Raw genomic sequence first — 24,185 nt, 5'->3', positions numbered from 1 at the left:
AGAGGATGATGTATTTTGCAGGATAAGATGGATAAAGATGAAAAGAGGAACATGTGGGTGTGTGAGGAAGGGATTTCTAATAAGGTGACCTTTGAGCAGAGAGTTGAAGGAAGTGGTGGACTGAGCCGTGTGGAGATCTGGGGAGATCCCATCCCGGTAAGGACAGAGGCCACCACATGGGGGCTTGCTCCTTATGTCATGTGACAAGCCGCAGAGCTGGCAGGGCTGGAGCAGAGAGAGGCAGGGGGGAGCTGTTAGGGAAGGATCCACGGGGGGAAGGGGCATCGTGTGGGGGCAGCCTCTGGGGGGCATTACAGAGACCATGCCAAAGAGTAGAAATAGTATGCAAAGCGAGATGGACAGCCATTGGATGCTTTTGAAAGATCGGTCCTTTTCAAATATTTGAAAAGCCAGAGTATAAGCATGAAGGCAGGAAAATGGGGGCACAGGGCATCCATCACTTCTCAGAACAATGTATGCTGTTATAATTGTAAGTGAACTGTCAGAACTTTAACGCCCCCAGTCCAGGGAGCAAAACAAATCATGGGTTTGCTTGATCTTCGTGTAAAAACTATACATGCTTTTTTTGCTTGGGTTGAAAGTCAGCTACCGTGAGCTATTTACTCACCTGGGAATAGTACTGCCCATGGCGAGACATGGCTACTGCGTCCAGTGATCTGTGCCTCGCTAAGTCTCTTCCCCAGCAGTAATTGTGAGAGGGAGCCCCCCCCCAACATTATTGCTGTTGCTGCACTGATTAGTGTGAACTTCAGGGTCAAAGAGCAGCTGGTTGGATACTCGACATCAGATTCTAGGAGGCTTTAATGACCCACTTTGCTCTCACTGAGCACAGAGCTAACTCACGCTGTTTCCCCATCGCAAAGGACTTTTTTACTCTAGAGCTATAGGGACCATGGGCTTGATTAACTGCCCAAGTCACAGAGAGTGTGGTTCTGACTCCTTAGGAGGAATACATTCCTAGGAATAAGGGTGACAGATATCTAGAGGAGGCCATCCTGCCTTTGAATGTTTTCAAGCAAGTGAGCCCTTCTTGGGAATGTTCCTGATATGACTCCTGTTTGTGCAGCCCTGTTGGACGAAAATGACCTCTCCAATTCATTCCAGCACAGAACACTTCCAAGCCTATGAAAAAGTGTCCAGTGAATGTGCTCTGCAAACATACAGACACTATGTAAACATGAAGCAAATATTTTAAAAGATGAAGAGTGTGATACTTGTTCTTCTGGGAGAATGGTGGTTGGAACTTGGTGCCCCGGCAACATACTTTCCATTCTCAGTCGCCTGCAGTTTGTTCTCATTGGCCCGGGACACAGTTATCTGCATTATGTGTTAAAAACCTGCTCAGCCAAAGACCAAACAAATCGCCAGCGCATTTTCCTATCAGAACCTGTTTATAAGAGGTAGAGCAAAGAACAGAACTGTGGGTTTTGATTCCTGGCAGGAAGCCAGGCTGCTGCTTCAGAGCTCCAGAATTTACAAGGAAGAAAGGGGAGAGATTTTTTTTTTAACTGGGATTAAGTTAGATTTAAAGCAACAGAAAGCTTAAAGCTAAAACTGAAGCATCCCCTCTCTGTATCTGAAAGGCAGAAACGAAAAAGAGATTTGTTCTAGGCTCTCAGACAGTTTTTTGGGTGCAAGAGTGAAAGCTATTAAAGACGCCCAAAGCAGAGGTCCCAGAATGGCCTTGATTAATGAGAGAAGATCGCACACTGTTGGAGCTGGGTGAGGTGTCCGTCAGCGACCACTGAATGCAGTGGTCAGTGTCTTTCTGAGCCTCCAGCACAGCGTTCGCAGCCCCCCATGGTGTCGTTGGGGGTGTTGTTTGGCTCCCTGTGCTGGTAGGAGTTCTATTCTCTTGGACAAAAGCTTGGACAAATAGAAGCTGTCTTTAAGTAACAGCTCTCTTTTTACCTAAAAGAACAGCTCCGGCTGGTCCCCCACACCCAGTTAACTTTGTCGGTTGAAACCAGTGTTTAAGTGAGCTGTGTCTGCTTGCTTCTGGAAGGAGGGCAGAGTGGGGGGTGGGTGGCAATTAAAGGAAGAGGGGAAGGTCCCGTGTATGTGTCCATTTGAACCAAGAAAGTGTTAATTATCATTCTTTTGACCATTTGTTCATCCACTCATTCATTTATTCATTTTCTTGTTTCTTTCCATTCTATTCTTTTGTTTGTTTTTTTGTTTAAAGATTTTATTTGACAGACAGATCACAAGTAGGCAGAGACAGGCAGAGAGAGGTAGGAAGCAGGCTCCCCGCTGAGCAGAGAGCCTGATGCGGGGCTTGATCCCAGGACCCTGGGATCATGACCTGGGCCAAAGGCAGAGGCTTTAACCCACTGAGCCACTCAGGTGCCTCTCCATTCTATTCTATCCACAAAATGTGTTGGGCAAAACCAAGAACAAAGAGCACGTATGCTAGAAATTAAATACAAATGAAGTCAGGTCTCTAAAAAGGAGGAAACGGATATCATCCATGAATTGCCATATGAAATCTATGTTAATATCAAATGTTACTCTGACCTTTCTGGCAACCAAGATAAAAGGGGGAATATACAATTACTAGTTGTCAGAAAAGGAAAAAAAATATTTCAATTTCTTCAAGAAAGACTAAGCTTTGGGACTCTGGGGTTCGTGCCTTTACTGAAGACTTTCAGGTTCTTCATACAAAGCTCTCGCCCCAAGGCACACCCTTTTTTAACCCTCTCTCTCTTCGAAGTGTCCTTGCTTCAGACCACCTGGAGCACCCCCAAAAACAGGTTGTTAGTGTTATTATAAGCACTGTCTGTATGTGCCGGGGCAGGGCGTGGGATAATGGGGTTTAGTTTAGATCTTGAAATGATTGTACATGTGGCTCTAGAATTTGCAAATTCTGAGGCCAGAAATGGGAATTGTGGGGAGAATCAGAATCTAGTCCGGCTATGTCTACCAAGTCTCCACCAATGTGCCTTTCCTTCTCCCTAAAGAGACCTAGGCCCTTTCTGTGGCCCCTTTCTGCTGTGTCAAGGTGCTTTTTCCAACAGATCATCTAGAGGGAAGAGAAGTTTCCAGAACACACTTCGGACAGTGTTGGCTCAGAGGATTAGTAGATGCTACTAATTTTACACACCACCTTGGCCCCTCAAAGTGGGGGTAGAGTTAGACATGCAGGACTCAGGAAACTAATATGACCCGTGTATATATAAGGTGAATGCTATCAAATTCCCACCCTAAGCTCCTAAGCACCATTCTGAACTTGTAGCAGGAATTTAAATTCTTCCAGAAGAAGGAAGAGGCATTGTTGAGATTCCCATCTCTCGACATGCCCGTGAAAGCATGAATTCACTCTGTCCTCCTGCCTTGGGATCTGTTGGGGGATATACCAGAACATGCTAGACCTTTTGAGTATGGCAAGGAAAAGAGTTACGGAGAGCTGATGTGTTGGACTTTTGTGATAGATGGTGTAAGAGAGAAAACACTGGAAAATAGTCCCTTTTCTCTGGGATTCAGATGAGTTACCTGAATATCTATTGAACTTTTGTCTGTCTGTTCGGTTTTAATGTAAGCATATGTATCCTTTGTATACATTGCATATTCATTGAGGCCTGTGTTTTAGAATGCCTAAAAAAAGGAAAATTTCAAAGTGAGAAGTAACCTTTCTGCTCTATAGCTGATATGAAATAATGTGTCTGGTTTCTTGGCCAAACATCATCATTGGAAGGATCAGGCGCAGAGGCTGGGTTTCAGAGCACTGGCTGCGTCCTTTGCTCTTGTCTGAGTTCGGTTGACTCCAACCATGAGTTTTGCTAGACAACTCAAAAAACTGGGGATTGAGCCCTCGGGTGAACGGAATACATGTGCTCAGTTCTATTTGAAATGTTTTTCATAATTATTTTAAGCAATGACTTGATTCTTACTTATGCTTATTCTTTTTAAAAGTATTAGAAAGGAAGATATCCACAAGACAAAGTAGAGAGGAGCTGATAAGAAGGGGCGTTCTTAAGGAGTTGCCTGATCAAGGTGAGGAAATTAATCATACATTTAAAATAACTTGATCCTTTATTCTTTGGTCTTTCTTTCATTTTCTTTTGGAATTTAAGATGATCATGGTCTTTGGGAGATAAAGCAGTGAGTGCAGCACTCTGAAAATCTTGCTTTAATTCAGAATGCCTTTGTGGGTTACAGAGAATCTAAGATTTTCTAGAAAAGGAATTCAGTGACCTTTTTGGGAAGTCCTTCACTATCTGCCTCTAACCCTAAAGCTCTACAAGGTATGGGCTGAAGATACAGATAAGATACAAATGCTTATATGACTCCTCTTCTGTTCTGAAGCTTCCTTCTTTCTATACAACTTAACTCAGTTGTTTGAGTAAATGCAGTGTTGTTGCTTGGCTCTTGCCTTTTGGTGTCATAAGCCTACCAGGAAAAGAAAAAGGAGAAAAAAGTAGTAATATCTTTTGTTTTTTGTAGTCAATAATACAATCAAATGTATAATCAATAAGGCACACATAGACAAATTAAATTAATCTGCTTTATGCGTTCTCTCAAGTAATTTTCCTAGTATTTTTCTCTTTTCATTTCTTTGTATCTAAATGCCTTTCACCTTTTCACTAACAATTATTATTTCTAAGCATTTTGTTTTCCCTACCCCTAGTTTCTTCCCCCTTTTTCCCTATCCTCCCAAGAGGGAATCTTGCTCAAAAAGAAAAGGCTTACACAGAAACCAAAGATAGACCCTCAGAAGAAGGCACCAAGATTGGTTATGTCTCCAAACAAGTAATACCAAATAATTTTCATTGCTCTCCCTACTCTTAAAACTAAAGGAAATTTTTGTTGCAAAATTATTGATTTACCTCAGGCCTTCCCTTGCCCCACCCCCTGGACATTTACTGGGATAAAGTAGTATTACTGTACTTTTAAGGGAACAAACATGGTGCTATTAATTTGGAATTAAAATCACAGAATTCTTTTCCTGGTAAATGTTCTTTGCAAAGAACACCTTTTGGAATTCACTATTTATAAATCCAAATGACACACTTTTTCCAACATCTCAATAATTGTAGAGTGAGGGTTGGAAATGCTTTACTATTTTACTGCTGCTTCTAAAATATAGGGAAATCTAGACTGAATAATGCCATTTTTCTTGAGCCCTCATAATTTAGGCGTTTTATTTCAATTGCTGGCCTATTATATTTTTCTCATTCTGTTTTATGAATGAACGTTATGTCTTCTTTAATTTTCTATTTCTGTGAAACTATTTATTTCCTGTCTGGGAATTTTAAAGATTTAAAAAAAAAAAATGCACACCCCTAACTTTTTGTTCGTGGAGGGTGGGCTTGCAGCATCAAAATTAGTCTCCCCCCAATCTCTGGAGGCAGGAGAGAAATTACAGATCCACTGAGCAATCACCTTTCCAAGCAGTCACCTCCTAGGTAGGTGGGCCAGTGCAATTGTTTGGTATCATTTATTTGGAAATTGTTTAAAGAAAGGAAAAATGTGAAAATTTATTGTTGAAATTGTTAATGAGTATGAAAGATAGAGATTTAAAGACCCCTTTTTTACCTGATTAAAAATTATAGCTAGAAAAGAGCTTATTTTTTCTAAAAACAAGTGACAGTGGGCAACTTAAAGAAATGCTTAGTATTGATTGGTTCTTGTTCTGCCTAATCTGTTAAACTATTTACTTGATGGGTTACAGTCTCTGATGCTTACTTCCCAGAATTCTGACTCTAGTTGACCTTTTGATAACTTCTGCAGACTGAACATTAAAAGTTTTAAAACATAAAAACAAAACAATTTTTCACCTAAACATAATGTAACAGATTTAATGTTTAGGGAAGTCCTAAATTACTGAATTTTACTTTCTGTCTTTTTCATGGTTCCTGTATGGAACTACAGAAATGACCTAATCCTTGAAAGTTCCTGGTGATGCCTATTGTAAATAGAGTCTTTCCCCTTTTCAGCCAGGGGCTGGAGAAAAGTTTTCTGTCATTTCTCCAAAAACAATTATCTTGAGAATTTCGGTCTGTTTTCAGCTCGAGCCAGAGACTAGAAGCTACTGTGTTTGGTGACAGCCTCCTGTCTTCTGCCAGCAAAGGTGCATTCTTTGCCTTGATCTTCCTGACCTTCCCTTTGCTCTTGACAGTTATTGTCAATTATATCCTTTCTTCGGGAGCCAGATAGACTTCTTCCCTCCCTCCGGCTACCCTGGGTTTGACCTCATCCCATCCCGCCCCATACCCTCCCTCCCAGCTTTTACTAATATTCCTTTTAGATGATCTCTTTTACACTAACCTCTACCTTCCATCTAAACATTCAACAATTAGTCTTCTCTCTTGAGAATTCCCAGGTCTAGTCCAAGTTCATTCCTTATGTTCTGATTCTTTCCTTCCATCTTTTTCCCTACCTTTAACGGAGGGCATGGAGAGGCTCCTGCCGTGTCGCCTCCTTTCTCTCTCTCCCACGGTGTATGTTTTAACCTTCTAACGAGTCACTCACTGTGTGCTTACACACAACTTTCTCCTCATCTCTCTCTCTCTCTCTCTTTTTTTTTTTTTTGTTAACTGTATCCAGCTACATGCATTTGACCAGAAAGAGGGGAGGCCCCCAGACACTTTCCTTCTCCTTGTTTCACCACGGATGTCTGTGTGTGCTTTATCTCTGTTCACTTGAAGCCTACCACCTTGCCTGAGCTTTTTCCTTTGCACGCGAGGGCTCCTGTTCCTTAGAACCTCAGCATCTCCCCCTGCTCCCCTTTGCTGGCAGGTGTGTGGCATTTTACTTACATACATAAACTATATCAAGGACTCAGCTTGTTTTGACTCTACCATTATGCACAAAATGAGAAAACTTTTTCAATGCCCACACCAATTAATTATTAATAACTTCAGTTCTCTGTTTTATTCATCAATTTATATTTATCACGTATCGGTCTCCTTTTTCTACCATTATTTTCATAGGGGCTAGCTTTATTTCTCAAAGTGAGTAAGTATCTTTCTACATTGTTGACTCTATTATGTGGAAATCCAGTTTCTTATTGTACCGTGACTATTTAATTTTCTCTCTGGCTTTTTTGTTCTAGATTTTAAAATAAGTTATTTAACCTACTGAAGAATTTTAGCATAATAAGGGTTAAAATATAATTAATATAATGTAATAAGTCATGTTGACATGACTTCAGTGTGTTTTTGTTATCAACTAAAGACCGGGTAACCAGAGATAAATTTATATTTGGGTTGCCTAAAAATTGAGGTTTTTTTTTTTTTCTTTTTTAATATATATATAAAGAAGTGGTTTTCTGTTTCATTTGGAATTTTCCATTCTTCCATTAACATTCAGTTTTCCCATGTCTAATATCTGGACATTGCATTGTGTCTCCCCTCCCTTGTTTTTAACAGCAAATTCCTTGGGATCTAATAATAAGAATTAAGAATCTTTTGGTTTCCCTTTGGTTTGACCTATACTCATTAAAAAGTATTACCTTAGTTTTATTGAAATAGTTAAGATTTATAATGGCATCGCCCTCAATTATCATCTATTTTATTTTTATAAAGGAATCAGATTGTAGGTACTTGGAAGTTGTATGGCTCAGCAGTACATTTTTCATTTTGAGCATGACAAAATTCCATGATACATATTTTTCTTATTAAAATGTTATGCCTGTTTTTATGGACAAGGCCAAGGGATTTCATGTTGAGCCCAAGCAGTTCAATCATATTTAATGGAAATTTGAAAGATGGCCCTTTTTTTATTTATAATAATTGCCAAAATAAGATTAATCAAAGACTGCATAAAAATAGCCTGATCATGCATTTCTTGAATTTTGCAAAGTCAAAACTTCAACTCATTATTATTATTTATTATTATTATTATTATTATTTTTTACAGAGGTAGCAAAGCCTCTTAAAATGTTCCAGATATGATTTAGGGTTGCTCTTTTCAAACATCACTGAATTAAGAGTTTATGTAAAATCTCATTCACTTTAGAAACTTCTAAAAATTATGAAAGTTCAGGGATTAAATTTAGTTATTTCTGATTTAGGTAACATACTAGAAATTTTATTTTCACTTGTGATTTTTTAAAAGTTCCTCTGTAATTACTTTTTTCCCCACATTTTTTTCCCCTAATGTTTCCAGATGATGATTAGGCCACATTAATGGCTGTTGGTCTGTTATATGTAACAGTTGCCTGAGTACATTTTAATATGTCCATCAACATGAAAATGAAAATAAAATTATTCTCGCTACCATCTTTCCCTGAATACAGAGTGGCAGTTATAGTCCTGTGTACAGTTACCATATGACAGATGCAATCATGTGAGACAGAGATGGTTGTAAATTTTCATATCCTCCTTCTAAGCATTTGTTTGTCAGATTACATTTCATGCTATTTGTGTGTTTATATTCACCTTGTGTTTTCACTGCTTGTTAAAATGTTTATTCCATTTTTCAGATTTCTCCTTTTACCATTCCATTTGTGAATGACAGAGAAACTCCTAAGTACTGACTTCAACAAAGCCTAAGTACAAGAAGAGAAAAGGGTTCCGTTGCCCAGGGATATTGTATAATTAGGATAATAATCCCTACTGTCCCAAAAGGGCACGGTGATATCCCATCCATTGCTGCTTTTCCCCAAGACTAAGGATTTTCTAGCTCTTTCATTGGAATGAATTATTAAGTAAAACATGGTGAAATGGTGTAGGATGTATTTGGTTCCCAGGGTCTGAAACATGAACCCAAACCCTACAGTCCTAGTAGCTGGAACACGGGGTTTTAAGAAAGCCGTCAAGTTAGACATCTAGGTGTTTCTTTCCCCATTTTAGATGGAGATGTAACAGTTAACTTTGAAAATTCAAACGGGCACATGATACCCATCGGAGAGGAATCTACCCGAGAGGAAAATATAGTAAAATCTGAAGAAGGTAATGGCTCTGTAGCTGAAAAGGCGCCACCTCTGGAGGAAAAGGCAGAAGATAAGAAAGGTAAAATCAAGAGAAACTCCATATTCTTTTACGTCAATACAGCTCAACATTAGGCTCCAGATAGTGACTCTTAAGATCAGTTAGCGAAGAGGTTTGCAAATACAAAGAAGAGAGAAATTACAACAAGTGAAGAGAAATAGAGTGGTTTTCTCAAGTAGATGCATCCATTTTGTGAGTATATCCTTTAATTTTTTACTTGGAAGCATTAATTAACAGTAATCAGCAGATAGCTTCTTCAGTCATTAGAGATAGCTGGGAATATTATCCCTTCCTCAGGAGCTTTCCCTCAGTATTTTCTCTTATTTTTAGAGAAAAATGCCACCAGTCTGAAAATCTTCTACTAGTTAGAAGTGACCTTTGTGAGCATGTCAGTGTAGAGGGATGGAGGAATATCAAAACGAAGATGGCTTTTTCAGCCCATCCTCGTCTCTCCAATCGTGGGAGCTTGGCTGATGGCATCCATACCCCAGATATTGTAGGTTCTAATCCAGGTTCTAGACGTTTCTGCGAGAGGAACAGTTGCCAGAGATGCGGGAGACTTTGGTTGCTGTATTGACCATAGCCTCAGCTTCATGACTTGTCTGCCAATTGGAAGTTTCAAAATATGCCAGGGGCAATTATGCCATTCCCCGAAGGCTTCTATAAAGACCTTGGTTTCTAGAATGAATATGCTATGGTCAATTAAGTTACCTGCAAAGTCTGTGTCTATCAAGGACCTCTCAAAACATTTTAAAAGTTCCTGGTCACTGATTGATTGATTACATCTCCCTAAGACTTCTCTCACGTGCAAGAACCTCTAAGCCTTTTACTTAATGCAAATCAGAATTGAAACCCATACAAAGTAAGGATTTGTTGGAAAATTCTAGATGATTCCATGCAGCGTAGAAATGACTCCTCAGGAAAGGGACTGTTTCCTGTTCTGTAATGTCTGCCCCTGAGTTGGATGGCAAAAATTTTCAGACCTAGCTTATGTTCTGTAGGCATTGTGAGAATTCTTAGAAAGTGCTGAAAGCAAACTTCTCTTCCTCTGTTCTTGACCCAAGTCCTCTAAAGACAAAGAAAACAAAAGAGCACTTGACAGACACTGTAACTTAAAATCATCTTTTCTGGAAGTCTGTAACCCCCTAGTTGCATATATATTTGCCTGTAGAAATTTTAGAAGCCTCTATGAACTGTTAGAAATTTATTATTTTGCTTTATTTATTCAACATTAAGTATGGTATTCATGGGGCTTTACTTGGTCTTGTTCTATTGAAGGACTCTGGTTAAACTTACAAATACTGATTATAAGAAATTAGCTAACATTTTTAACAATCATATTCCTGGAACATAAAAAGAAAAGAAATCTAAATAGATTTCAGTGGGATTAATTTGAAAGTACTCATGCAATTAATGGTTTTGTTGTTTTTGTTTTGTTTTGTTTTAAGTCCACCTGTCCTGTCTCACCCAGACTGTTAAATTTCAGACCCATCTGTGGTTTGTCCCTGGTTTGGCCTTTTCACATTCAAGAATCACACCCTTCATTACACAATGGTGCCATCATTAATGCTTGCCTGGTCCATGCAGGATGTCAGTCAGTGGACCAGCCAAGCTTCAAAGGAAGTTTTTCCCTTATCAACTTAATAAAAAGTTGCTGACAGTTTTATGTTAATGAAACCAACAGCCTTGATGTTCTGAAAAGATGGGAGACCTCATAGTCATAGGTCCATGGATATTTGAGAGGTGTTTTTGTTTTCTTATTCTTTTTTTTTTTTTTTAAAGATTTTATTTATTTATTTGACAGAGAGAAATCACAAGTAGATGGAGAGGCAGGCAGAGAGAGAGAGAGAGAGGGAAGCAGGCTCTCTGCGAGCAGGGAGCCCGATGCGGGACTCGATCCCAGGACTCCGAGATCATGACCTGAGCCGAAGGCAGCGGCTTAACCCACTGAGCCACCCAGGCGCCCTGTTTTCTTATTCTTTACTTGGAATTAGTACATTTGGTTCTTTTTGGTCAAACAAGACGCAAGATAGCATCTTGCTTGGCTGGTGGGTGTGTCAAGAGATGGAATGCTGGACATGCTGTCACCCCACCAGTACGGCAGCAAAGCCTCCCTCTCAGCGCAGGCACGGCGCACCTGTAGCCACACTCCGAGTGAGGGCAAGCATTTGGTGGGGAAGCCACTTCCTGAGCGTCAGCAGAGTGTCTTTCAGACCTCAAACAGTACGCAGTATAATGGGAAATAGAAAATACCTCATAAACAAAGACAAGCACTTATTTCTCTGGGAAGATACCGTTAAATTCCAAAAACAGCCCAAGATTCACTTTTACTTCTGCCCCTTTCATGGTCCTGCCAGCAAGCAAATCCACAATCCCATGTTCTTAATTAACCCTTTGGATGCTCTTAATTCCCTTTCAGGGGGTGAAATCCTCCCTTTCCTTTCACAATTAAGCCAATTTATCCAAGAGCGTTCTTTCATCCGTTAATTGCTTATGTTTGCAAAACCGTATCTCAAACCCTCAAACTCCCAAATGCCTGTACCTCTTTGTAAGGTCATATGTCAGTACTTTAATAACAGAACCATCTGTGTTAAAGGAAACAGAACAAGTGGCAGATGTGCATACACTGCACCATGTGCAGGTTCCACCTAGGACCCTTGCGGGTTCCTGGGGCTCCAGACGACACTGGCCTCCAGAGTTGGGGCAGTGGTCTGGGACCTCCTCTGCCTACCACTGGAGACTTTTCCCTTAAAACCTTCAGGGCTTCCAGTCTCCCATTATTCCTTCTCAGCAAGTGCCTTTAAATATATAAGAAAAGCCGATCTGTAATCTGTGATACATGCATTGGTATTAAATCTAAGAAATCTGAAAATTATTTGATATTCTACCTATTGAGGTGTTATAGCGAGCTTTCCATGAAGTAACAAGTGACTTACATGCATTTGTTCCACAAATAATAATGAAGTCCTTCCATGGGTAGGATTTGCTGGGGTCAGGAGAAGAGTGGTGAGTCAGAAATGGTCTTTGACTTCAAACAGATCACGGCCTGCGGGACCCAGCATGGGAACAGGCGATCGCCAAGCAAGATTCAAAGTATGGAAGGCCTGAGCACATGGAGGCAGGAAAGCTTGCAGTGGGGACCAAATTTCATTCTTAGAAGCAGATATTTCCAAACTGAGATCTGAAGGAGACAAGGAGGTGGTCAGGTGAAGGAGAGGAACTGGGGCAGAGGTGCTCTCCCAGCAAAGCAAAGGCCACGCGCGGCTCTCCGTTTAGTTCTAAGTATTGACCTGATTGAAGGAGCCATCGTCTAGGAAACAGCTGTCCTCCAGACGTACTGTTTTAAAGCATAGTATCTGTGTCAGCCCAGCATGATTAGACAGCCCTTCCTTAACCTTCTTTTGAGAAGATAATACTCATTGACGCCATCAGTTTATGTCCTATCTTCAGGTCATATGGTACTGAAAAATATAAAGACTTCATTCATTACCTCTCGGATACAAGGAGTTTGTTTTCTACCAGTGTAACCATGTTTTCTACCGGTGTGGTGGTGGTAACCATCAGTCAGTCTCATTCATTGAATAGACTCGTGTTTAAAGCCGTGTGTCTAATGGGATGTGACATTTTCGACAAAAGGAATTTATAATTTAGTCAGAAGAGCATACTGTTGGCACACAGGGACACACACACCCACCTAGGGTTCTCCACAGAGTAGACATAAGTATCGGCTCTTTGGCAAACACACACACAGTTTTGGTAGAGGTCGCAGAGGATGGGGCTGCGGGTGGTCCTTGTCCACAAACGCCAGGAGCTTGCACGCAGCATGTTCACTTTTCCTCTAGTTGGGATCGTCACTCCCAACTGTCATAGAGTGAACATGTCCTCCCTCCCAAGCCCAGAAACTGCATTCTTTGGGAGGCAGCTTTAGAATTTGAAACCTTAGATAGAAAGAAGAAAGAGCTCAGTGATAGGCCTGTGAGGACAGGCTAAGACCTGTGAGGGTTTGTAGCATGAAAGAAAATTGGGGTTCCCGGTGGTGCAGGTGTCTGATGGGTTCTCATCTTGGACAGTATCATCGGGCTTGATCTCTATGTGTATGCAGTGTCTGATCTTACAGAGAGTCACAGAGAGAGGTATTTGCCCTGTGTCATAAAGACTGACAGATCAACATAGGTTTATATGTTTTATGTTAAAATGAAATGATTGATCTTTGGCATCAACTTCTATTGTTCTCTAACCTAATTGACATTTGTGACTCAGTGGCCTTCCAGTTCAGACCAGGGAGGTTAGGAGACTCACCACTTAGTTAAAAAGATACAGTATGTAACCAGAAACGTACACATCCAAAGTAGCCTCCAGTAAATACTGAACAAGCAACTCAGACCATAAATACCAGTAAGTTTAGGGGCAAAAGAGGACTGTGGTGGGCTTCATGGCTGGGGGAAAATAAGAGAAAAGCTTTATTGATCATGTACTATAACTTGGATCATTCTTGTGTTACTTATCTATGGGGATTGAGGGGATACAGTATAAAAAATAATGGCAGTCTCACTTGAACTCACTACAGTGAGAACTGAAACAAAAGAAATACTAATAAAATGTAATGCATTCTGATATTCACACCCTTTCTGGTCATTCAGTAATGGGAGATTAGATCCATTGAGGTTTATTAGTCTTGTCTTAACACTGTCTGATTTTTTTTTTTTTAATTGTGCTCCATTTTTAAAGAGATGCTGCTTAGCTCTTTGGACCAGAACTGTATTTTAATTTATTTTAATTTCGATCATCCACCATTAGAAACAATACAGATGTGAGTACATGAATGAACATTCAGTGTCTCTGCTTCCCATAACGAGAGACAGACTGTTTCTCCTCTAGTTAGGCAAAATCTTGTGAAAGGCTTCTGTTCTTCGGTATGAATTTTTTTTTATGAGTTTCAGCCCTTGTCTTTTCAAAATTGTTACTTGTGTTTACATTGCAAAACCAGTATGGTATTTTGGGGAGTTCTGCACCCTTTGTACCTGGAGTTGTGACACTGTTTGAAAAGGTCAGAGGAAGTTTCTGGAAAACAGGAAGCTGCCCTTGTGCACTGTGAGAGCCTAAGAAAATTTTAATGGTAGAAAATAGTTTATTCATCAGTGCACTGTGCTTCCTGGAGAAGAGTCTACAGAATCTTCCTTAGCATGAATATGATTGATTTTTGACCATAATTTGAGACAGCACTCAAATCCCTTTCCTGTTGGTGGGATGTGAGTTCTCCTGAGAGAAAGTCCCTGCACCAAGGGTATGAAGGTAATGGAGTCCAGTCACTGCTTCGCTGTCAGTCCTCCCAGTGTTATGCACAGTGCGCTGACCTGCTACTCTCAGCGCCCTTCAGTATTGTTAAGTTTAAATTCAGCACTCCTGCACAGGCCCGTATCCAGCAGCCACTGATTAATGGCTGGTGTCGGCCCCTGACGGTGGATATTGACACTCGTCCTCAAATAACTTCATCAAAGTAACTTGTGCGACCCTGTTTGATTGCAGGAATGATTTGTGTACCCTGATAATGCACCCAGTTTGGCTTTCAGCCTGTGCACATTTGATCCTCTGTGCCCCAGACTGTGCTCTCCCTGCTATGGCACACCACGCTGGTTCCGAAAGGCCAAGCAGCCATGTGTTTGTATCACTGTCGCCGTATGTCTTGCTCCTTCTATGTATATGGTGTGTGTCTGTATCAGTCTGCTTCTGTTCACTTTCTCATTTGTAGAGAACACTGAAAACCACTCTGAAACACCGGCAGCTCCTGTTCCATCTCCTCCAGCTCTTCCTAAGCCTAAACCCAAACCTAAGCCCAAAAAAACACCTGTGCCTCCAAAAGGGGCTGCCGCCGGGGTCAGCCCCAAGGGTGACGAAGTGCCTCCTATTAAAAAAATTACCAAGGTGCCTGGTAAGCAGGCCCCCATCCCTCCACCCAAGCCAACGAGCCGAAACACGACCCGAGAGGCTGGTGAGTATGCTACCCTGGGGGCTGGAGTCTAGGGTGTTTGGCTCTGGGGTGGGGCCCATTGCTTTTTCTACTAATGGTGGCCTTTTTGGTGTCTTAGAATGTAACACCAGTGGATTTCACTTGAGAATACCCAGAAGATTCCTCTGTTGTTGCCTCTACTGAGGGAAAGTCAACCAGTTGATTAGTTGACCTCATTATATTTGGGGTGAATAGACCTCTTTTATTCCAAGTATCCACTGTCTGTCTAAGAACCAGTAGAAGGATTCAGGGTGTAGCGTGCCTGATGAATGCGATATTTGATCTGATATCACATTATTTACAATCGCCTGGCCTTCTGCCTATTTGAGTTTATGGGTGGCTCTTTGGCTTGGATTTTCCTCTAAAATATCTTAAGTTGCATATGAGAATATGACACATCATTGATAATTTTGCTGGATCTTAGTATCTTAAATCCTTCCGCATACATAGTTATTTCTCTACTGACAGATGTCAGAGGGTTCATACCACTCAGTCCAGCTCTACCCCTCCACTTTCTACTGGAATCACAGCTTTTTCATCCAGGTTGAAAGTCACATGCTTAGTGTTCACTGTCCACCTCATCCCCAAACTCCCATGTGTTATAATAAGGAATAACATCCTACAATGTAGTTAACAAGTCATTATTGTATGTCCTGGGGGGGTGTTTGAGTGACCTACAAACAACATGTAATATCTCTCCAGCTTTCCTTTCAAATCAGATATGCTTAATGCAGAGTGGAGCTCCCAGTCTTCTAGTCATGTGGCATAAAGAAGCCTACCATGTCGTCCAGCTGTAAAAAGACAATAATCAGAGTATACATGCTGAATGACTTTTTCCATTCACATTCCCCCATGTTGTAGCAAACTATATTTTCTGCAAAATCAGTATCAAAATCAGTAACTGTCTTGCACTTGGCTACCAGGATATGCCTTCATGTTGATCTTTTCCCCTCCATCATTTATGCCCATACTGCTCAGAAAATGGCTTACTCGATGGTATAGCAGACCGCCAAATACAAATAGACGTTTCTTTGCCTGTGCTCCTCTCTTTGGCCTTTGTCCTCGAGTGTCTGGTATCTTCTAATAAGCTCTGAAATGAAATGTCTCAGAACACTGTGCTTGTAGTGCCCACGGGCCATCTCCTCAGGTACCAATGGCCCTGTGTCCATTTTTGTCGGTATTGCTGTGTTTCCCAGAATGCCTAGCAGATCTGAGGAGCAGTGCTTGAAGTGAGACAGGCAGTGATCCACTTCTTAAAGAAGAGCCCCAAACAATCACCCCATGCTTGGGCATTACACAGACTTGCTCACTTCATCCTGCCCCATAGGGCAGTGGCTCACTATTGACTTGCTTTGGACTCTCTCACTTCTCTCAGAAGAAAGCTGGTGATTAATCCAGGGCAGGGGACAGCTTTCATGAGAGATTTTGAGTTATAGCCAGATGTTTTACTTGAAGGTTTATTTATGGGCCCACGATGTTCCTAGGAGAATTATACAGTCACATTTTTATCCGTTGTATTAAATAAGGCCCCGCTGGCTGATGGTGTGAATAACAGGGTCTCTCTTCTCAGGCTGTCCCAGATAAACAGGGGTTTCATTGAGCTATACCAACAAGCCTGATGTGCAAGAATCCTTTTATCAAATATTGATAGTACTCCTTCAGAATCCAGCTGATACTCCATTTGTAATCATTTAGAACTTTCTACGTTTTATTTGAATAATGTCCTTTGAGAAAAGTTACTTCAAAATGCAACTCGTGATTTTTAGTCAGATGTTTCAGTTCTAATTAAAGCTATCAGTTAGGATTCTTCTTCAGTTCCTCAGTTAATATAGACCCCCAGATAACCAGATGCCGGCTTAGCACATTAAGCTGCTTTGTGAGTGAAGTAAGGTCAAATCTCCTGTATTTTTTTTTTTCTTTCTCATTGTTACACACTGTGTTAACAACGGAAGTATTTAACTGAGGAGAGGTGGCTTTACTTTTTTAATCCTGGCATTAATTCAAGGTAGCTTAAGCAACATGGTTGATTTCAGCCAAGTCTTGTCATTTTAGAAGAAACTTAAAGAAGTATCTAAAGAAGTGTGACTTGAAGCTCCACCCCAACCATTTAAAAAATTTGTCTTTTTTTCTCAAGTCGAGCTGAAGTTAACTTTGCTGTTAGAAAAGAAAGAATTGTCTTAAAAATATATATATATAGTCCACATTAACATACATATGGGCGTGTGAAAGGGATTCTGTTCAATTTACGTGCAAAAGTAATTGAATGTGTTTGGGCATCAAATCCTTAGATCTTTGTTGTGAAAAATAAATTTAGAATGGACTTAGATTGTAGAAGTTTGCTGAATACTCTTGTCTTATTAGCAGATGAAGATTGTTAGCTTGAAGGATGTAATATGAGCAGGCCCAGACTTGGGATAGTATGAATTCTAGTTGTGTGTATCTAAAATTATAAAACCCCAAAGCCATAAAGATATCCTTTAAGTCTGGATTTTGTCACCAAATGAGACTCACTCTTTTTTAGTATATCAGAGTTGATGAAGTCTTCTGTCTCATTGTCTATTCCTTTATCCATTCTTCACCTCTTGACCCTCCCCCAGCTGACTTCAGTAAAGGTAAGTTATCATAACGTGTGTTGTGGATTGGCTCCACCGTAATAACAAGGTATTTTTTTAGAGTTCTGTGGAGGATGGTTTAACCCCTTGTGAAAAAGAAGAAACGTACAACATTACAACAGAAAAAGCAATTAGGAGAAATTTATAAATCATACAGGTCGTGAAACAGAAGACATTCTCACAGGAGTTTAAAGTTGTTTGCCAAAATGATGTAAAGAACAGTTGAGCTTTTTTTTTTCCCCCCTGAAAATAGTTTGGTTGAAGGCAGTCCTACCCAAAAGCAGGCAAATAGCTTCTAGTGGCCACAATCATTCTCTGACGAAGACCGTCTAGGAACAGAAGCGCTAATGAATATTGGCTTTATGAGGGTGTTTGTCCCACAAGATCTGAGAATGACACTCTTGCCCTTCAAATTATTCCAATACTACCCATGTAGACATTTTCTGTAAAAAAATAATAATAATAACTTTTTCTGCCTTTTGATATTTGGTGGGTTTGGGTTTTTAAATTTAAATTCAATTTAATGAACATGTAGTATATTATTTTTTTCAGAGGTAGTTTAGTGATTCATCAGTCACATATCACACCCTGTTCGCATTACCTGAAGTGCCTTCCTTAATGCCCGTCACCCAGTTGCCTTTTGATATTTTGAAGGGGACTTGTCTTTCTGATGTGGCCATGTGTTTTCTTTCTGTCCCATCGCCACTGCAGGTGGAGGTATGGGCCGGCATGTCAAGCTTCTTTCTCTGGAGCCATGGGGATAACTGGTTTAGAACTGAGTTCCTTTGCCTTTGGTCCAGAAAGGAGCCACAGGGATATACCCTGGCCATTTGGAATATGGGCCACTCCATTCCCAAAAAGCATCATTGAACTTGTAGAATTTGTGATGAGCCCAACCTGGCACTCTAACCAGACAGCTGCTGTCTATCCATTATACACGATGATGTCCTTTCTGCGGGGTACGCAGGGACCCATTCAGATGACCTGTAAGGCAAGCAGCTGAGGACTTCCCTTCCACTGGTGCAGCCAGAAAAACTAGAGGGACTCCTCAATCTCCATAGGAGAGAACTCTTTTCCCTTACAGTTTTGCCTTCATCATCATTGGCTCCCTCCTAGATTCCGGGTAGGGAGGAGGCAGAAAATAAAACCATTATCCTTATTAGCCTACTTCCTTTTATTTGACAAATGTTAACATTTTAAAGGGAGCATCATAATTGACAGTTGCAGCCCGTTTGTTTCTTTAAAAGGCTTCTTTGACTTTTAACACAAAATCTCTCTGTTTTAGCTGGTTCCTCTCATTCAAAAAAAACAACTGGGTCCAAAGCATCAGCTTCACCATCTACTTCCTCCACCTCGTCTCGTCCCAAAGCTTCAAAGGAGACACTTTCTAGCAAAACAGGGACAGTGGGAATCACAAAGGGCAAGAAAAAAACTGGCAAGCAGCCAACCTCTCGACTGGCCTCGGATGCAACCACGTCTGGCATGTCCGACCTTAAAGGAGAACCTTCTGAGATGAGGGTGGAGAGTCTCAAACCTGAGCAGACTGTCCCCGGGACCGAGGAGCAGACCACAGGCAAATCTAAGTCTGCAGTCCCCCCACCTCCTGTGGCTCCACCACCTTCTCCCCCCGCCCCTCCTCTTCCTCATGAGGAGCAGTGCACTGTTGCCTCAGACACTCCTGTTGTCCTGGTCAGTGATGGAGCTGACCTGCCCATCCCTGCCTTAGACCCAAGTCAGCTTCTCTGGACCGAAGAGCCCACCAACAGAACCACTGTCTTCTCAGGCCCTGGCTTAAGTGTTAGCAGAGAAAATGCAAAATGGTGAGTCGGGGCATAAGCCCCATATTCGTCTGTATCCCCTGTGCAACTGGGTGCTAAAGATCACTAAACCACTCTATTGAAAATGAACCTACTTGGTTTTGTTTTACAATTTAACCTAGTGATTGTTAGGTAGGCACCCATATCGTCCAGCCATTGGTTTTTCATAGCCTGCCCCAGGAATGTCATAGGCTACCGGAGAAGATGACATCAGTCCTACTGGTAGGTACCACTTCACATCTGTGGCTTTCGAGTAGATCAGAGCCTATTTCATCAATGTTCAGCAATCCCTTTTCTTTTCCCTGGACAGTTCCCTTTTCTTTCCTTACAGTGGTTATTTTACTTGTGTCCAGATGGGTCACCCGTTCCTGCCTACCTTCAATACAACAAGTCATTTAGCCTTTTCTTTCTCTAAGAAAATAAAGACCAGTAGGAAAGAACTCTCGGATTCCATCCCTCTCCTCCCAGCTTCAGAGGGGCCCCCTTTCTTGCTTCCTCAATTCCCCACCCAACTCCAGTGTTACCTCCTCTCTGACGCATTTCAGCACTCATGCAGACAGAATTGGTTGTCGCATCTACTCTACACTGGCAGCCCCTTTTTTCCTCTCCATGGGACAGAGCTAAGCAGCATATCTGTTTGCCTCTGTATCCCCAGCAACCAGTACAGAATCTGGTATGCCATAAACATGACATCATGCATTTACCCAAGCCAGAAACCTGGGATTCATCCTCAGGGTTCTCATTCTTCTTCATTCTTGCAGCTAATCCCTCACAAAGGCCTATCCATAAAGGCAAAAAAGACATACTAGTTCTTCTATCCCACAGATACAAAGGGAGGGCTGTCAGGGTATAGTAGACTTCTGGAGAAGTCTTAGGGTTCTTAAATCCAACCTTAAACCCAACCTCTTCTCTCCTGTTTCAAAGAATAAAACCAAAATTCACTCTTGTGATCATTTAATATTTTCTCTTAAAAAAAAAAAAGTTGTCATGTTAGACTTAAAAAATAGTATATTAATTAAGTTGACTTGGATCAAGAGATAACCATCGTTAATTATTCAGTTGCTGATAATAATCACCTTCATTTATTGAATAGTTATTTAATGTCAGGAACTGTCAGTTATCATTAATTCACATAAGTCTTACGTGAAATATCTCTGTTTAATAGATGAGAAAACTGACACTGAGAGAGGGGAAATAGTTTGCCCTAGATTACCCATTTAGCAAGTAGCAAAGTCAGAATGCACGCTCAGAGCTGCATGGCAGATTCCATGCTCTAAGAAATTGTATGCATTTCCAAAGCACTTGCTTCTACTTCTGCAATTTCTTTCGTGTTCGTTTCTTGTTTTTTTGTTTTTGTTTTTGTTTTTATCATTTTGAGCACCATGGTTTGAAGGAAAGCCAAGGAAAGATAAATGTTAAATTATAAATTATTTTACTTACTTGACACATTAGTAATCAATATGGGAGAAGACATAGAAAGGAATGGCTCTGATGTCCTTAACACCTCCAGCACATAGCAAATGATTTCATTTAATTACACTGTGGTTTTCCAGCACTGCATTGAACTCCAACCTTCAGAACTCAAAAATCATTCTTTCAGGAAATATTTCCTGCTTGCCTTCTATGTGCAGGGCACTGTACTCAGCACCAAAGATACAGAAGTAAGCAAGATGGGACACCTGGCTGGCTCAGTCAGTTGAGCATGATTCTAGGGTCCTGGGATTGAGTCCCACATCAGGCTCCTTGCTCAGCAGGGAACCGTTTTTCTCCCTTTCCTTCTGCCTGCTGCTCCCCCTGCTTGTGCTCTCTCTCTCTCTCTCTCTATCAAATAAATAAAATCTTTTTTAAAAAAGTAAGCGAGACCAAGAAATTACAGTTAAATTAGTTTTTATCAAAATAATATCCAACCTGCTCAGGAAGTACAAATGTTTAAGACAGGTCTGAATAGATTGAATATATAGGTTTGTTATTTAGTATACGAAAGAACAAGATACAACAAGGTGATTCCTTAGATAGTCTTAGGCAGTGAGAGAGTGCATATCCCAGGGTGACTTGGTTCTGTCCAGCCTGCTTCCTCAGACCTATAGGAAAGGGACTTTACTGTGCAAAGCACTGCGCTGCACGAGGAGGGGGACTTAATGTCAGTCTCCAGCCCAAGTACACACAGGATTGTCAGACAAAAGAGGCGAGCGTCTGTTCCCTATTTCCATGGGAACTATGATCAGAGAGCAAGCTTAGGACATCATTAGACATCGAGGTATTTATATATAGATTTTCCTGTCACTCCAGATAAACATAATCCTTTCTTAGAAGAGGGCATTGAGATTTCCTTCTCTGTATGTTCTTCAAAGTTAAAATTTAAATTACAATTCATTCCACAGAAGTGGTTTGTTTGCTCTTGAGTTAATGAGCCTGGAATAAGTAGTCTCTCAAATTTTTTTTTCCAAATTCTTTCTTCCGTTTTTAAGTAGATATTTCAGTTAGAATTTCTAGCTCTTAGTCACTTGCTTTACTTAGAACTTTCCCTCAGTTATGTTTAGTGAACGAATGTGTGAAAATCCTGTCATCTTATGAAGAGGATTCTGTTTGGAATACAAATACCAAAACTTTAAAGAAGATAAGTGGCTATGTGTAAAAATATCTTCCTCTATTCACACATTGCAGGGTAGTAACCGTGTGGTGGATTTTCTATTTATTGGCGGCTTCATTGGTATCATATAGGTCTGGGATAACTTAAGGCAGTCACTAAGCAGCCCATCTGGAGCCCATATCCAAAGGGAACTTGACTGTGTTTAGTTCATTTCCACGAACACTTGAGTTTGCTGTTTTGTCGAGTGTGCCCAACACATTTAGGGGGCAAAGGAGAGACAAGTCATGAGTGGATAGACACAAATTTGGAGTATAATAATTTAATGTTAATTATCTATATAATATGATATGAATATAACTTACAATGTCAAGTATAAAATACAATATAACATTTAATAGGTAGAATAAGAGTCTTAAGTCTGGGTTCTACACTGGACTTGATACCTTGTTTTGGGCAACACACCCCTGGTCTTCTCAAGTTCTGTGAACTGTAACTTACCCATCCCCTTATACTGTAGAATAGATTAAGTCTGTAAATGTAGGCAGAAGTCTTTGAAACTACAAAACATTATAAAATACAGATGATGCCATTAAAATAATGATAGATATCATAATAAATTAGTGAGCAGTGACAGAAATAAATACCAAGGTTCAGCCCTGAAGTTTCTCTTGTTCTGCTCTTCAGAATGTATTATTAATTGCTACATCTAGTAAATGTGCTGTGGTCACCCACAGTACCAGGCTGGCTAAACAAGGATGGCCTCCAGTGGCAATCAACTAAAAATCCGGACCATGGAAATCATGGTTCTCACACTGTGGAAACAGTATGGTGGTTCCTCAAAAGATTAAACCTAGAATTACCATGGGACCCAGCAATTCTCCTTCTGTGTATATAGCCGAAAAAATTAAATGTAGGTCCTTGAATAGATAAGTGTATACCAGTGTCCTTAGCAGCAGTATTACTACAACCGAAAGGTAGAAGCAGCCCAAATGTTCATCAACTAATGAGTAAATAAACAAAATGCAGCATATGACATGATGGGATATTATTCAGCCTTAAAAGAAATTCTGATGATGTCTGCTAAAGCATGGATGAACCTGGAAGACATGTTGGTAAAGTAAGTCAGACACAAAAGGTCAGATGTTGCATAATTTTGCTTCTGTAAAACACCTAAAATAGCAAAATTCATAGAGATGAAAAGTAAAATGGTAGTTTCCAGGGGCTAGGGGATGCGAAAGGGAGTTATTATTTAATGGGTCAGTCTCAGTTTGGGAAGATGAGAAGGCTCTAGAGATGGATGTTGGTGATGGTTGTACAATCGTGTAAATGTTCTGCCACTCAACTGTATGATATAAAACGGTCAAAATGGCAAATTTTATGCTGTGCGTATTTTACTTAGTAAAAATAAATATAATGTGCCGTGCATAGTTTCCCCTTTGAAAACAAGAATTTTGGCTGTTGGATTTTTCTAATAAGTGCAAATTTTTTAGAGTGGTTGGACCAATAACCGCAAAGTACAGTTTTTCAGTACTTCAGGTTCTGATGTTTACCTGTTTTTACTACTCAAAGAACTGTTTTTTGGTTTTTCAAGTTCATGGCAACAGCAAGCACATGGTTTGCACAAAACGGTGTTTCAGAAGTGTGATGTCCAAATTTGGAAGCTTCTATTTATATCAGAAGACAATTTGGGGATTTTCTGAATCTTAAAATGAATATTACATTGTTTTTTATATGCTAGGTTTTCGATATGTTTTCAGTGACATTTTTTCTTATTCTGGTCTGTGAAAGCTGGCGGGCTTTGTCTATTTATAGAAACTTTAAGCCAGAGACTCTTACCAAGCTAACTGATAGAAAATTATTGCATCCGTTCACATCACCTGTCTTGTAAAGAGTGCGTTTAACTTCGCCCTTTTCCATATCACGTTACTAATATATTCCTGTGAGAGGCAGTTTTACAAATGGAGAAACTAAAACACAGAGATGATACATGATTTTTTGACTTGACACACTGGCTGAGATGGAAAATAGGATTAATTCATATATCAGCTAAAGAAGGTGTGTCTTTCTGTCACTCCTCTTCTAGGTGTTGGGCTGCAAATCACTATGAATCCCCCTTGTCAAGGAGCTTTGAGGGCTGAGATGGCAGACAAGTGAATGGTGGTCGAGGTGCAGTGTGCTAAGTGCTCATCGGGTTGTCTTCAGGTC

General features: G+C 40.5%; 1 protein-coding gene across 6 annotated transcripts in view; it reads left to right on the top strand.

Moving 5' to 3' along the window:
- PHACTR2 (phosphatase and actin regulator 2) overlaps positions 1-24,185 on the top strand; it is a 259,175-nt gene that overhangs the window by 196,434 nt on the left and 38,556 nt on the right. For 4 of the 6 annotated variants that reach the window (XM_032339325.1, XM_032339329.1, XM_032339327.1 and 1 more), the window contains exons 3-6: positions 3,934-4,014; positions 8,817-8,975; positions 14,704-14,943; positions 18,859-19,393. In XM_032339325.1, coding sequence (XP_032195216.1) covers positions 3,934-4,014; positions 8,817-8,975; positions 14,704-14,943; positions 18,859-19,393 — 1,015 coding nt within the window. The remainder of the gene's footprint in view (positions 1-3,933; positions 4,015-8,816; positions 8,976-14,703; positions 14,944-18,858; positions 19,394-24,185) is intronic. The other 2 variants (XM_032339330.1, XM_032339331.1) reach the window with 1 other exon arrangement.

The sequence above is a fragment of the Mustela erminea genome, chromosome 4 (assembly GCF_009829155.1).
Source record: "Mustela erminea isolate mMusErm1 chromosome 4, mMusErm1.Pri, whole genome shotgun sequence".
In the NCBI taxonomy this organism is placed as follows: Eukaryota; Metazoa; Chordata; class Mammalia; order Carnivora; family Mustelidae; genus Mustela; species Mustela erminea.
Note: the sequence above shows the minus strand (reverse complement) of the source record. Positions and strands in the feature narration are given on the sequence as shown.